This window comes from Symphalangus syndactylus, chromosome 5 (genome assembly GCF_028878055.3).
Source record: "Symphalangus syndactylus isolate Jambi chromosome 5, NHGRI_mSymSyn1-v2.1_pri, whole genome shotgun sequence".
Classification (NCBI taxonomy): Eukaryota; Metazoa; Chordata; class Mammalia; order Primates; family Hylobatidae; genus Symphalangus; species Symphalangus syndactylus.
In genome coordinates this window covers 30,260,928-30,276,471 of record NC_072427.2, presented here as the reverse complement: position 1 = coordinate 30,276,471, position 15,544 = coordinate 30,260,928, and the positions used below count along the sequence as shown (strand labels likewise).

Sequence of the window (15,544 nt, the reverse complement as noted above, 5' to 3'; positions counted from 1 at the left end):
TCAGGAGTTTGAGACCAGCCTGGGCAACATGGTAAGACTCCATTTCTACTAAAAATTCAAAAAAATAGCCAGGCATGGTGGCACATGCCTGTAATCCCAGCTACTCGGGTGGCTGAGGCATGAGAACCGCTTGAACCCAGTAGGCAGAGGATGCAGTGAGCTGAGACCGCACCACTGCACTCCAGCCTGGCGACACAGTGAGACTCTGTCTCAAAAAAAGAAAAAAAAAAAAAGAAAAGAAAAACATAAATAGCACTTTCCTGTTTACAGAGTGCTTTCCTGCCCACTATTTTGCTATCTTACCCATGACGGTGTCTGGGAGATGGGGCTGCTCCTACTCAGGGAGTTCTGAGGACCTCCTTAAAACACACAGTGAGAAGGAAGCAGGAATTCAACTTGAACTCTGGTCTTCTGTCCCCAGATTCCATGGACTTTCCACCACTTAGGAGTCTGTGTTGTGGTGGATGAGCTCTGTGCATGGAATGAAAAGCAGAGGAACTGGACAGGCCCCTCCGGGGCAGCAGACTGCTGCGCACACGGGAAACAGGCTGTCCAGATGCCCTGCTTCCCTGGCTACTGTTGGTTGCCTAAATCTCCCCCTAAATTGTTTGTGAGCCATGTTCTGGGAAACAGTTTTTCTCAACGGGAAGACCTCCTACAGTCCCACATTTTATTTTCTATGATTCAGTGACTCATCTCTAAAAAGCATTTATTGTCACTGGGGCATAAGGGTTATAAATAAAGATGGTATTCTTACCACCTTCTTAATTGACTCCCGGAAATGCTGGCAACTCAGCCTTTGCCATTTCCTCATTCAGGAAGCTGTGATCCTTATACAAAATTACATCCAGTTCAAGCAAATGCTTGCAGTGACTAGGCAGATTTTTTTTTTTTTTTTTTTTTTTTTTGAGATGGAGTTTCACTCTTGTTGCCCAGGCTGGAGTGGAGTGCAGCGGTGCGATCTCAGCTCAGTGCAACCTCCACCTCCCGGGTTCAAGAGATTCTCCTGCCTCAGCCTCCCAAGTAGCTGGGACTACAGGCATGTGCCACCATGCCTGGCTAATTTTTGTATTGTTAGTAGAGACGGGGTTTCACCATGTTGGCGAGGTTGGTCTTGAACTCCTAACCTCAGGTGATCCACCTGCCTCGGCCTCCCAAAGAGCTGGGATTACAGGTGTGAGCCACTGTGCCCGGCCAAGGCAGAATTTTTAAGGGAATGATGGGCAAAGGAAAATGTGCTTGTCGAGCCTAGAGAAGGTCACTGCAGGTTCTGAGGCTGACAAGACTGTCGAGGACTGGGGAGCCTCTGTTTTTTTTTTTTGAGACAGAGTCTTGTGCTGTTGCCCAGGCTGGAGCGCAGTGGCTCAATCTCGGCTCACTGCAACCTCTGCCTCCCAGGTTCAAGCGATTCTCCTGCCTCAGCCTCCCGAGTAGCTGGGATTACAGGCATGTGCCAATACGCCCAGCTAATTTTTGTATTTTTAGTAGAAATGAGGTTTTGCCATGTTGGCCAGGCTGGTCTTGAACTCCTGACCTCAAGTGATCCACCGGCCTTGGCCTTCCCAAGTGCTGGGATTATAGGCGTGAGCCACCACGCCCGGCTGCTGTGAGACTTTCAGTGCTAAAACAGGGCAAGTCCTGAGCAAACTGGAATGAGGTGGTCACCTGACTCATGCTCCTGCTCAGCAAGTGCTGCTGTCCCCAAGGGCCATCTTCTTTGGTGAGAAAAGGATTAGGGGTTTGGACATTTGTTGGGGTCATTCAGTCACAGAAGCCCCTTCACTTTACAAGCAGCCACGACAGCCAAACCAGGGACCTGGGTCTCAGCTTACAGTAGGAGGAGGCACACAAGAAGGATCTAGGCATGCAAGTCTTGCTCCTATCTGGGCCTCAGTTTCTCCGGCCTCAGTTTCTCCATCTGTAAGATGAGGGAGTTGGACGAGCTGTCCATTAAGGGCCCTTCCAGTGCCAGCATTCTGAATTATCCGGCAGGGGTGGAGCTCAGGCTCTGAAGGGCAGCAAGTACGTCCTTTCTCCAGAATCAGCTTTGTCCCATTCTGATGCTTTGACACAGCACAATCAAGGAATATTTTAAGACTTTGTGTAACTACGTCTCTCTGCAGCCTATCATCATGTCAAGGCAATAAAGACAATGGTTTCGTTACCTCAAAAGGGAAATCCATAGATAGCACATCACACAGGCTTTCGGGAGTGCAAGGGAAATTCTTTAGCCCCACAAATTTAAACTGAAATAGAAATTAGAACAAGGAATTAGTACATGTTATAAATGATATTGGCCCAAGCAATTGAAAATCTCTGTCAGGCCAGGCATAGTGGCTCACACCTATAATCCCAGCACTTTGGGAGGCAAAGTCAGCAGGATCACTTGAGGTCAAGAGTTCAAGACAAGCCTGGCCAACATGGTGAAACCCCATGCGTACTAAAAATACAAAAATTAGCCAGGCATAGTGGCATGTGCCTGTAGTCCAAGCTACTTGGGAGGCTGAGGCAGGAAAATAGCTTGAACCCAGGAAGGGGAGGTTGCAGTGAGCCATGATCATGCCACTGCACTCCAGACTGGGTGACAGAGCAAGACTCCATCTCAAAAAAAGCAAAAAGAAAAGAAAATCTCTGTCAAAGAAGAAAAACCTGTAGTCCCAGCTACTTGGGAGGCTGTTGAGGTAGGAGGATCGCTTGAGCCTGAGGTCAAGGCTGCAGTAAGCTCAGATTGTGCCACTGCACTCCAGCCTGAGTGAGAGAGCCAGACCCTGTCTCAAAAACCAAACCAAACCAAACTAAACCAAGCCAAAACAAAAAAACAAAGAAGAAAAGTTTTCAGTCTCATCCTTCTCTACCAGTTCCCTCTACTTACTCTCTTAACTACTAGGTCATGGTTCCCAATCTTCCCTCCCCTTTTTTTTTTAGAGATGAGAGCTCATTCTGTCACCCACGCTAGAGAGCAGTGGCACAATCACAGCTCACTGCATCCTCAAATTCCTGGGCTCAAGGGATTCTCCCACCTCAGTTTCCCAGTATGCTGGGATTATAGGCATGAGCCACTGTACCCAGCCCCAACCTTCTTTCATCCACAAGAATCATCTAGGGAGCTTTTAAAAATTACTGATACTCAGGAGGCTGAAGCAGGAAAATGACATGAACCGGGGAGGCGGAGCTTGCAGTGAGCCGAGATTGCGCCACTGCACTCCAACCTGGGTGACAGAGCAAGACTCCGTCTCTAAACATAAAAAATAAATAAAAATAAATTACTGATGCTGGCCAGGTGTGGTGGCTCACGCCTGTAATCCCAGCACTTTGGGAGGCCGAGAAGGGTGGATCACGAGGTCAGGAGTTCGAGACCAGCCTGACCAATATGGCAAAACCCCGTATCTACTAAAAATACAAAAATTAGCCAGGCATGGTGGTGCACACCAGTAGTCCCAGCTACTTGGGAGGCTAAGGCAGAATAATTGATTGAACCTGGGAGGCAGAGGTTGCAGTGAGCTGAGATTGTGCCACTGCACTCTAGCCTGAGCAACAGAGCAAGACTCCATCTCAAAAAAAAAAAAAAAAAGAAAAAATTACTGATGCACAGGCCCTACCCTGAGATTCTGACTGAACTGGTCTGGGGTGGGATCCAGGTTTTTTTTTTTTTTTTTTTTTTTTTTTTTTTTTTTTTTTTGAGACAGGGTTGCGCTCTTTCACCCAGGCTGGAGTGCAATGGCACAATCACAGATCACTGCAGCCTCAACCTCTTGGGCTCAAGTGATCCTCCCACCTCAGCCTCTCAAGTAGCTGGGACTATAGGCGCACACTACCATGCCTAATCTGTTTTTGTATTTTTTTGTAGAGTTGGGGTTCTGCTGTGTTGCCCAGGCTGGTCTCAAACTCCTGGGCTCAAACAATCCGCCTACCTCAGCCTCCCAAAGTGGTGGGATTATAGGCACACATCACCATGCCTGGCTAATTTTTTTGTTTGTATTTCTTTTATAGAGATGGGGTTTTGCCTGTTGCCCAGGCTGCTCTGAATCCACCTGCCTTGGCCACCCAAAGTGCTGGGATTACAGATGTGAGCCACTGTGCCTGGTCCAGGTATTTTTTTTTTTTTTTTTTTTGAGACAAAGTCTTGCTCCCTCACCCAGGCTGGAGTGCAGTAGCCTGATCCAGGCTCACTGCAAGCTCGGCCTGCCTGGTTCACGGCATTCTCCTGCCTCAGCCTCCCGAGTAGCTGGGACTGCAGGTGCCCTCCACCATGCCCGGCTAATTTTTTGTATTTTTAGTAGAGATGGGTTTTCACCATGTTAGCCAGGATGGTCTCGATCTCCTGACCTCGTGATTCGTCCGTCTCGGCCTCCCAAAGTGCTGGGATTACAGGCGTCAGCCACTGCGCCCGGCCTGGCCCAGGTATTTTTTTAAAGCTCTTCAGTGGGCCGGGTGCAGTGGATCACGCTTGTAATCCCAGCACTTTGGGAGGCCGAGGCAGGCGGATCACGAGGTCAGGAGATCGAGACCATCCTTGCTAACACAATGAAATGCCATCTCTACTAAAAACACAAAAAAATTAGCCGGGCGTGGTGGAGGGTGCCTGTAGTCCCAGCTACTCGGGAGGCTGAGGCAGGAGAATGCCGTGAACCCAGGAGGCAGAGATTGCAGTGAGCTGAGATCACGCCACTGTACTCCAGCCTGGGTGACGGAGCGAGACGCTGTCTCAAAAAAAAAAAAAAAAAAAAAAAAAGCTCTCCAGTTGATTTTAACATACAGTGAGGACTTAGAACGACTGTATTGTACTAGGTTGAGTGGTTGTGTGTTATTCTCTTGGCCCCATGACAGCTACCACTAATAAAGGGCTAGGGAAATCCTTTTCACACCCACAAGGATTTTTAGATTGAAGCAGCATAACTAAGTGATTAGAACTACAAACTCTAGTCAGATTGCTTGGGTTTGAATCCCATTTTGCCAATCATTTAACCTCCATATACTTCCATCTTCCCATCTGTAAAATGGGATAATAACAGCACATATCTACTTCATAGGGTTGCTGTGTGGATTCAGTGAGATTATATACATAGAGCACTTAAACCAGTGTCTTAGAGAGAGCAGCCTTCCCCTTCCTCAATGCATGTTCCTCCAGGACCTACATGATAATAACATCACTGAAAGTACTGATCATATTTATTCTCCTATAACTGGTTGTCCAATTCCCTTGAACTTTTTTTTTTTGTTGTTGTTGTTGAGACAGAGTCTCGCTTTGTTGCCCAGGCTGGAGTACAGTGGCGTCATCTTGGCTCACTGCAACCTCCGCCTCCCAGGTTCAAGTGGTTCTCCTGCCTCAGCCTCCCAAGTAGCTGGGATTACAGGCGTGCACCACTACACTTGGCTAATTGTTTTTGTATTTAGTAGAGACAGGGTTTTGCCATGTTGGTCAGGCTGGTCTCGAATTCCTGGCCTCAAATGATCCACCTGCCTCGGCCTCCCAAAGTGCTGGGATTACAGGCATGAGCCACAGTGCCTGGCCCTTGGCTTTAACATTTTTTGTAAGCAATCCAAGCAAATGCCAATCTGCAGGGCTAATAAAATGCCCTGAAAATAGCTGTCACATATTTAAATCACTGATTATTATTGAGTGCCTACCATAAGTATTATGTTAGGAGGACTTGCATATTTATATAATTCGGTTCTTATAACAACCCTGTAAATTAGATGTTATTATCCTATTTTTCAGATGGAAAATCTAAGGGTAAGTAAGATTATTAACTTAACCTAGTAATAATTTTTTTTAGTCTTTTTTTAGTTATTATTACTTCAATAGGTTTTTGGGGAAGAGGTAGTGTTTGGTTACATGAATAAGTTCTTTTGTGGTGATTTCTGAGATTTGGTGCACCCACCACCCAAGCAGGGTACACTGCACCCAATTATCCCTCACCCCCCTTACCCTTCCCCAGAGTTCCCAAAGTCCATTGTATCATTCTTATGCCTTTACATCCTCATAGCTTAGCTCCCAATTATGAGTGAGAACATAGGATGCTAAATTAGTAATAATAAAAGCCAAAAATGGAATTCAGATCTACATGATTGATACTTTTCCCTTTATACCATGCTGCCTCAAAAAAAGATCATTTCATACATAATGATTATATTTAGATAACAAACCAATCCACACTACTCCCCATAAGGAACTCTGTGATCCTAACACCAGGACTTACGGGATTAAGCTTGGTTTTCTCTCCCAGTCCTTCTTCTTCTGGTAACTTTGAATGCATCCAGTAGAACCGGAAATCAGTCTGCCACAGAGAAGGGAAACAGAAAGATGAAATACTTTCCATTTCAAACTCTAATATAAACAAAAACACCCCATGCTATTTTTTTTTTTTTTTTTTTTTTTGAGATGGAGCCTTGCTCTGTCGCCCAGGCTGGAGTGCAATGGCACAGTCTCGGCTCACTGTAACCTCTGCCTCCCATGTTCAAGCGATTCTCCTGCCTCCCCAGTAGCTGGGACTACAGGTGCCCACTACCACACCAGGCTAATTTTTGTATTTTTGGTAGAGACAGGGTTTCACCATGTTGGCCAGGGTGGTCTCCATCTCCTGACCTCTTGATCTCTCCACCTCGAGCCTCCCAAAGTGCTGGGATTACAGGTGTGAGCCACCGCACCCGCCGGGCCTCTTCATTCTTTTAAATTATTTTGCTTTTGGAAATTTAAAAAGATACATACAGTCTTTTGTTTAAATTATAAAAATATATTTGGTTTTAGTTACCAAATTTATAGGTTGTGAATACATGTAATAAAATATCCTTCAGCAGAATTAAAGGAAAATATGTTCTAGATTGAATTTATGCTCTGAGTTGTAGGCTTGGTTCTACACTTGGGCAAGGTACTTAAGACCTGTGCTTCTTAGCATCTCAGCTTCCATATCTATATGTCAAGGACAGGCCAGGTGCAGTGGTTCACGCCCAGCACTTCGGTAGGCCAAAGTGGGTGGATCACTTGAGGTCAGGAGTTCAAGACAGCCTGGCCAACATGGTGAAACGCCGTCTCTACTAAAAATACAAAAATTAGCTGGGTGTGGTGGCAAGTGCCTGTAATCCCAGCTACTCAGGAGGCGGAGGCACGAGAAGTGCTTGAACCCAGGAGGCGGAGGTTGCAGTGAGCCCAGATCGCACCACTGCATTCCAGAGCCTGGGCGACAGAGCGAGACTCCGTCTCAAAGAAAAAAAAGGATAATAATAGTACTTACCTTACAATAAGGATGTATTGTAAGGGATTTAATGAGCTAATGCAGAAAGTGCTTAGCAATGCACATCTTGATTGTTATTGTTTGAATGAGATGCACCTTAGAATTCTGAGTACCAATACCTAGCGTGTTTTGGAAATCTAGTATGTGGGAATGGCTTAGAAAGAAGCAGCCTATGGCAACAGCCTACATGAAGATCACTGGAGGCCTGTTCACACATCAGCCTCAGGCCCATAGCTTCTGGTTCAGCAGGTCTGAGAATGTGCATTTCTACAGCGTTCTGATATGCCTGGTCCGGAGACTACACATTGAGAACCACTATGATAAACTAATTAACAGGGAGCAAAAGGAAGGACCAAAACCCCCAAACCCACCATTATACAACTGAGACAATGACGGGGAGAGTGTTGTTAACAGGGATGGAGGCCTGTGGGGCTCAGTCAGCCTCACCTGATGACTGCTGCTGTTACCTGTTAAGAATCACCAATAGTAAAATGTTGGGGGTATGGTGAAACTAAAGGGGAGAATATTGGGGCCTCTCCTCACTTGAAAAGTCTCCTCCTAGAGCTAACCTTTGAGATTTGAGGTTCTGGGTCATACCAAGGAGGCCCTGCCATTTTCAGGGTCAGGATGTGGTTGGTGAAGGAGTGGAGGTTGCAGGAGTCTAGTAGATGGTGACTTACATTCAATTCCACCTTCTCTTCCTGGGGCTGCCTGCACAAGGTGGCATCCCCACCCCCTTGCCCCACAATCTTCACTGCCAGAAATCCTCCCATACTCTGGAGAGAGATAAGGGGGTGGGTGCAGCTGCTACCAAGTTCCAGCCTACACCCCTGCCGTTCTCTCTTTCTTCCTCTCAAGAACTGCATGTTTCTCTTAGTTCCTCCTATTTCTCTTTTAAAACTAAGCTAATTTAAACACACTTAAAGATGCAGGGAGCATTAGATAATGTTCTTGATATACCACATCCTGTACACACCAAGCAGTTGGTCACGTACCAAACCCACATGCTGAGCCACTTTCCCAGGAGGAGAGGAGAAGACAGGAAGAGCCACAAAAGGAGGATCCATCCCTACCTGGCAATCATAAAAAGGGTGTCCCCGCCAGCACATCACATCCAGAACGTAGTAGGTCTGGTTTGCCTCACTGTAAATGCAATCTAGAATGCTGTAGTCTGGGGACACAAAGCAGAAAGTCAGCACAGAGTTCTTCTTCCAACCAGGTTCCCTCCACCACAACCTAGGGAGCCCCATCCCAGAGGCTTGAGTCCAACAATCCTCAGTGCTTGCAGCAGTCACTGGCACTAAGAACTAAGGATTCACTGGGGAGAGAACCCTGCCTGGCTACCAGCTACAGCTTCATGGTGACTCAGGGTAAGACAGCACAAGATGGATCAAGGCAAACCTTAAGCAAAGTGAGAATTCTGAAGTTTTAGATAAACTGGCACATTTACTTACCTCAACGAGGTTTAAAAGCAAGTCATCTTCCATTTTAGTTTACAACTGCTTTTTGAGTTCCTATCATAGGCACTGTGTTATGTGGGGAATATTAACTATAAATATTCCCTGCCTTTAAGGAAGTTACCATTTGGTTAAGGGGATAAGATGATCACAGAAGAACTAAGAGCTAAATTACAGAGCTCATACTAAGAGCAACAGGAGTCCCAGAAAGAGAAGGCTGGAGCAGCAGGAAATGCTTCAAGGGAAAGATGCCATACAAATAGTCTTCTGGGACCAGCTGGGTTTGAACAACAGGGCAGAGGGGAGAAGAGAGGGCATTTCAGACCCAAGTACTGATGTGGCATGAGCAAAGGCCCAGAGGCAGAATGAACTGGGCACATGTGGGGAGATAAGTCAGCTGAACAGAAGGTGGGTATAAGGAATAGGGGAAAGACATGGGATGGATGGGACAAAGCCTGCATATGAAAAGTACTAAACGCCAATAGAGAAATCAGAGCAAGGCCGGGTGCACTGGCTCACACCTATGGTCCCAGCACTTTGGGAGGCCAAGGCAGGCAGATGGCTTTGAGCCCAGGAGTTCCAGACCAGCCTGGGCAACACGGCAAAACCCCATCTCTACCAAAAGTACAAAAAATTAGCTGGGCATGGTGGCACACTCCTGTAGTCTCAGTTACTCAGGAAGTTGAGATGGGAGGATCACTTGAGCCTGAGAGATAAAGGCTGCAGTGAGCTGTGATCATGCCCTTGAACCCGAGCCTGGGCCACAGAGTGAGACTGTCAAAAAATAAAAAAGAGAAGTCTGGGCTCAGTACAGAGGACGTGAGGAACCACCAAAGGAGCCTAAGCAGGTAGAGAAGAAAGCAAGCCCAGCTCTGCTTTCTGAATAACCATGGGTAAGTTATTTCTCCTCCATGACCTTAGTCTACTCAGCTAGGCCCAGTGGGGAGGAAGAAGCTAAGGTTACAACAATGAGAAAGGAGAAAAGGGAGTTTGGCAGGGAAGCCCCAGCATCAGCTGGCTGTACCATTATGCTTAGTATTCTCTCAGGGACATTTCCCTCCAAATCTGCATCTGTTATCCCATAATAGAAGTCCAAAGGCATGTTGACCTTAATTCAGGAATTTATGGACCATCAGGCCTCATGGGGCTGCATTTATTCTGCAACTGGGGACGCTTGACCTTGAAGGGGAGGTCCTTGGTCCAGGGGCCAGGATGGTGTCTACATGCAGTTTCAAAGATAAGCTTTCAGGCCAGGTGCAGTGGCTCATGCCTGTAATCCCAGCAATTTGGGAGGCCAAGGTGGGTGGATCACTTTGAGGCCAGGAGTTCAAGACCAGCCTGGCCAAAATAGTGAAATCCACTCTCTACAAAAAGTACAAAAATTAGCCAGGTGCAGCCTATAATCCCAGCTACTCAGGAGGCTGAGGCAGGAGAATCACTTGAACCCAGGAGGCAGAAGTTACAGTGAGCCAATATGGTGCCACTGCACTCTAGCTTGGGTGACAAAGTGAGACTCTGTCTCAAAAAACAACAAAAAAAAAACCAAAGATAAGCTATCAAAGTGGGTCTTTAAAGCAAATTACACTGTCTTTTACTGATCAATAAGTAGACACTCTATGTAGGTACCTTTTGCTGTTGAGTTTCGCCTGTTGCCTCCTGGCAGAAGTGAAGAAAACCTGTTGACACAGTAGCCACTCTTAGTGTAGGCACTGGTAGAACCCTGCATGGAGAGAAAGTTACCATTCTTATTAGGCCTCAAGGTCTCCTCGCCCTCTTGCCTCCTCATTCTGCAGGAATGTTACTCGACCAAAGATGGCTCTCAACAAACCTTCCTGCAGGAAAGTGTTTCAAGCTCCACTCCAGGCACAGCTGTTGTGGCATATGAGGAAAATGGAGCACAAAGAATCCCTCCCACTACAGACCAGGCCTACTGGCATAGGGGGCAGGCAGCTACTCACCCTGGAGGCCACGATAAGGGCTCTTTTTCCAACAGGGCACACGACCACAATCCATTCCTGCCCCAAATCTGAAGGAACGTCAATTAACCACTCAGAAAGCATCAACTGGAAATGCAAAAAATAGTGTTAAAGATCAGCAGGGGTGTGCCACTCGAAAGTCTACAATGACAAGCCATTAACATCCTGTGTGTAGATTAAAAACCGGAGTGAAAGAATGAGGGCAGAGAGCCGGGCGCGGTGGCTCACACCTGTAATCCCAGCACTTTGGGAGGCTGTGGCAGGTGGATCACCTGACGTCAGGAGTTCAAGACCAGCCTGGCCAACATAGTGAAATCCCGTCTCTACTAAAAAATACAAAAAATTAGCTGGGTGTGGTGGCCGGCACCTGTAATCCCAGTTACTAGGAAGGCTGAGCCACGAGAATTGCTTGAACCCAGGAGGCAGAAGTTGCAGTGAGCTGAGATGGTGCCATTGCACTCCAGCCTGGGCAACAAGAGCGAAACTCCGTCTCAAAAAAAAAAAAAGAATGAGGGCAGAAAAGGCTGACAGTGGCACCTCCACCCCATGTGCTCTAGGGAGTTGGCTGTGTCTCCTGCACAGCTGACAGGATGATGGGGGCCACTGACTATGAACTTCGGCTTCTCTCCTCCATCTCCACCTGCAACCACACCATGCTTACTGCCTCACCTCCCGGGTCAGGGTGATGAACCCTCTTCCTTTCCTTACTTTGTCCATCTCCTCCTATCATCATTACTATTACGTTCCATGGCCACAACTCAGAGATGAATAAGATCCCTGACCTTGAGATGCTCTTAGACTAGACCAGCATTTCCCAAACTGATGCCCCAAATACTGTACTACAGGATGTTAGGAAATCTGTCTTATAAAACGAAACAACACCAAACCAAACCAACAAAAACAGTGATGTGGTGAAATTAATTTGGGAAGACAAACTCTTCCACTCAGTCTTTTCCATCTGTAAAGACTTTGTCCCATGGGCCAGGCGAGGTGGCTCACGCCTGTAGTCCCAGCACTTTGGGAGACCAAGGCGGGCGGATCACGAGGTCAAGAGATTGAGACCATCCTGGCCAACATGGTGAAACCCCGTCTCTACCAAAAATACAAAAATTAGCTGGGTGTGTTGGTGGGCGCCTATAATCCCAGCTACTCAGGAGGCTGAGGCAGGAAAATCATTTGAACCCAGGAGGCGGAGGTTGCAATGAGCCAAGATCACGCCACTGCACTCCAGCCTGGTGACAGAGCGAGACTTGTCTCAAAAAGAAAAAAAAAAGACTTTGTCCCATCAATTAATCTCTCCCATTGAATCTTTCATTTCTCCTTCCCTTTAGGCACTCACTCCCAATCTTTTTTTTTTTTTTTGAGATGGAGTCTCGCTCTGTCACCCAGGCTGGAGTGCAGTGGCGCTATCTCAGCTCACTGCAAGCTGCACCTCCCAGGTTCACGCCATTCTCCTGCCTCAGCCTCCCAAGTAGCTGGGACTACAGGCGCCCGCCACTGCGCCCAGCTAATTTTTTGTATTTTTAGTAGAGACGGGGTTTCACCGTGTTAGCCAGGATGGTCTTGATCTCCTGACCTCGCGATCTGCCTGCCTCGGCCTCCCAAAGTGCTGGGATTACAGGCATGAGCCACCGCGCCCGGCTCACTCCCAAACTTAAAAAAAAAACTTTTTAGGCCGGGCGCGGTGGCTCACGCTTGTAACCCTAGCACTTAGGGAGGCCCAGGCGGGCGGATCACGAGGTCAGGAGATCGAGACCACGGTGAAACCCCGTCTCTACTAAAAATACAAAAAATTAGCCGGGCGTGGTGGCGGGTGCCTGTAGTCCCAGCTACTCGGAGAGGCTGAGGCAGAAGAATGGCGTGAACCCAGGAGGCGGAGCTTGCAGTGAGCCGAGATCGCACCACTGCACTCCAGCCTGGGTGACAGAGCGAGACTCTGTCTCAAAAAAAATAAATAAATAAATAAAATAAAAAAAAACTTTTTGTGGCCGGGAACGGTGGCTCACGCCTATAATCCCAGCACTTTGAGAGGCTGAGGCAGGCAGATCACGAGGCCAAGAGATCGAGACCATCCTGGCCAACATGGTGAAACCCCGTCTCTACTAAAAATACAAAAATTAGCCGGGCGTGGTGGCATGCACCTGTAGTCCCAGCTACTCAGGAGGTTGAGGCGGGAGAATCACTTGAAGGTGGGAGATGGAGGTTGCAGTGAGCAGAGATAGCACCACTGCACTCCAGCTTGGCGACAGGGCGAGACCCCGTCTCAAAAAAAAACTTTTTGTCACTCAGCATTTCTGTTGAGCTACTCCACTTTCTCCTAGTTTAAAAACTACTTAATACTTCTTGATGCTGCCTTCTTGCTCAATCTGACAGCCACAGTCCAGATTTGCTACCCCACAGTCCTATTGAAGGCCCTCTGACCTCTTCCCATACCTCTTCCTTTTTTTTTTTGAATTGGAGTCTCACTCTGTTGCCCAAGCTGAAGTGCAGTGGCACAATCTCAGTTCAGTGCAACCTCCACCTCCCGGGTTCAAGCGATCCTCCTATTTTAGCCTCCCTAGTAGCCGTGACTACAGGCACACGCCACTACGCCCAGCTCATTTTTGTATTTTTAGTAGAGACAGGGTTTCACCATTTTGGCCAGGCTGGTCTCGAACTCCTGACCTCAGGTGATCCACCCACCTCGGCCTCCCAAAGTGCTGGGATTACAGGTATGAGCCACCGTGCCTGGCCTCCCATACCTCTTTCTTATCCTCCCCACTCTACTCCTTGCCTTACGTAATGCTACCAGCCACATCTCCCTTCGTGACACCTGTTCCCTTGGCCCCATGACACAGCACTACTCTGTTTTTCCCTCTAAGCATTCCTCCACACACTCCCCCAAAATATGTAATCTTCAGGGGGCTGTTTTAGGTCCCCCTTTTCTCTTAGATGCTGTTCCCATTGGGGTGGATTTCATCTATTTCCATAGCTTCACTTGTTACTTCTAAGAGGATGCCTCCTAATGCTCCTTCATCTCCAGACTTCTTTCCTCCACACCCATCTATATTGCCAGATGTCTGCTTGGTATCTCTTTCTGTTTGTCTCCTCTGCACCGAAAACTCAGTATATCCAGAATGGAATTAACTACCTTCTGTTGCCTAAGTACTTCCCACCCCTGAAACACCTACCCTTCCCTTCTGCATCTCATAACCTTGTTAATGGCATCACCACTCCGTTACTGAATCTTAGAGTTTAAGCATAATCTAGGCAAATTAGACTACATCAAAATTTAAAAATTCTGTGCTGCCAACAATATCACCAAGAAGACAAAAAGACAACCCACAGAATGAAAGAAAATATGTGCAAATCATGTATCTGATAAGAAACTTGTATCGGCCGGGCGCGGTGGCTCACGCTTGTAATCCCAGCACTTTGGGAGGCCGAGGTGGGCGGATCACGAGGTCAGGAGATCGAGACCACGGTGAAACCCCGTCTCTACTAAAAATACAAAAAATTAGCCGGGCGTGGTGGCGGGCGCCTGTAGTCCCAGCTACTCGGAGAGGCTGAGGCAGGAGAATGGCGTGAACCCGGGAGGCGGAGCTTGCAGTGAGCCGAGATCGCGCCACTGCACTCCAGCCTGGGCGACAGAGCGAGACTCCGTCTCAAAAAAAAAAAAAGAAACTTGTATCTAGAATATATTAAAAACTCTTATAATTCAATAATAAAAAGATAAATAACTCAATTAAAAAATGAGGACGGCAGATCATGAGGTCAGGAGATCGAGACCATCCTGGCTAACACGGTGAAACCTCATCTCTACTGAAAATACAAAAAAAAATTAGGCGGGCGCGGTGGCAGGCGCCTGTAGTCCCAGCGGCTTGGGAGGCTAAGGCAGGAGAATGGCATGAACCTGGGAGGCGGAGCTTGTAGTGAGCCAAGATCGTGCCACTGCACCCCAGCCTGGGAGACAGAGCGAGACTCCGTCTCAAAAAAAAAAAAAAAAAAAAAGTGCAAAGGATTTGAATAGACATTTCTCCAAAGAAGATATACAAATGACCAATACACACAAGAAAAGATGTTTAACATCAGGCCGGGCGCAGTGGCTCACACCTGTAATCCCAGCACTTTGGGAGGCTGAGGTGGGCGGATCACAAGATTAGGAGTTGGAGACCAGCCTGGTCAATACGGTGAAACCCCATCTCTACTAAAAATACAAAAATTAGCCGGAAGTGGTGGTGGATGCCTGTAGTCCCAGCTACTCGGGAGGCTGAGGCAGGAGAATCGCTTGAACCTGGGGGGCAGAGGTTGCAGTGAGCTAAGATTGTGCCATTGCACTCCAGCCTGGGCAAGAGAGCAAGACTCCATCTCAAAAAAAAAAAAAAAAAAAAAAAAAAAGGCCCGGCACGGTGGCTCACGCCTGTAATCCCAGCACTTTGGGAAGCCAAGGCGGGCGGATCACAAGGTCAGGAGATCGAGACCATCCTGGCTAACACGGTGAAACCCCATCTCTACCAAAAATACAAAAAATTAGCCAGGCGAGGTGGCAGGCGCCTGTAGTCCCAGCTACGCAAGAGGCTAAGGCAGGAGAATGGCGTGAACCCCGGGGGGGCGGAGCCTTCAGTGAGCCGAGATCACGCCACTGCACTCCAGCCTGGGTGAAAGAGCGAGACTCTGTCTCAAAAAAAAAAAAAAAAAAAAAGAAAAGATGTTTAACATCATTAGTCACTAGGGAAATACAAATCAAAACCACAAGAAACCACTTCACACCCACTAGGATGGCTATATTTGAAAGGATGGACAATAACAAGTGTTGGCAAAGCTGTGGAGAAGTTGGAACACTTATATGTTGCTGGTGGGAATGTAAAGTAGTGGAGTCACTTTGGAGAACAGTCTAGCA

At 47.5% G+C, this 15,544-nt stretch overlaps 1 protein-coding gene across 7 annotated transcripts in view; it reads right to left on the bottom strand.

Moving 5' to 3' along the window:
* SNUPN (snurportin 1) overlaps positions 1–15,544 on the bottom strand; it is a 28,883-nt gene that overhangs the window by 869 nt on the left and 12,470 nt on the right. For all 7 annotated transcript variants that reach the window (XM_063638728.1, XM_055277729.2, XM_055277730.2 and 4 more), the window contains 5 exons: positions 10,648–10,752; positions 10,316–10,409; positions 8,306–8,403; positions 6,201–6,278; positions 2,166–2,246 (listed from right to left, as the gene is read on the bottom strand). In XM_063638728.1, coding sequence (XP_063494798.1) covers positions 2,166–2,246; positions 6,201–6,278; positions 8,306–8,403; positions 10,316–10,409; positions 10,648–10,752 — 456 coding nt within the window. The remainder of the gene's footprint in view (positions 1–2,165; positions 2,247–6,200; positions 6,279–8,305; positions 8,404–10,315; positions 10,410–10,647; positions 10,753–15,544) is intronic.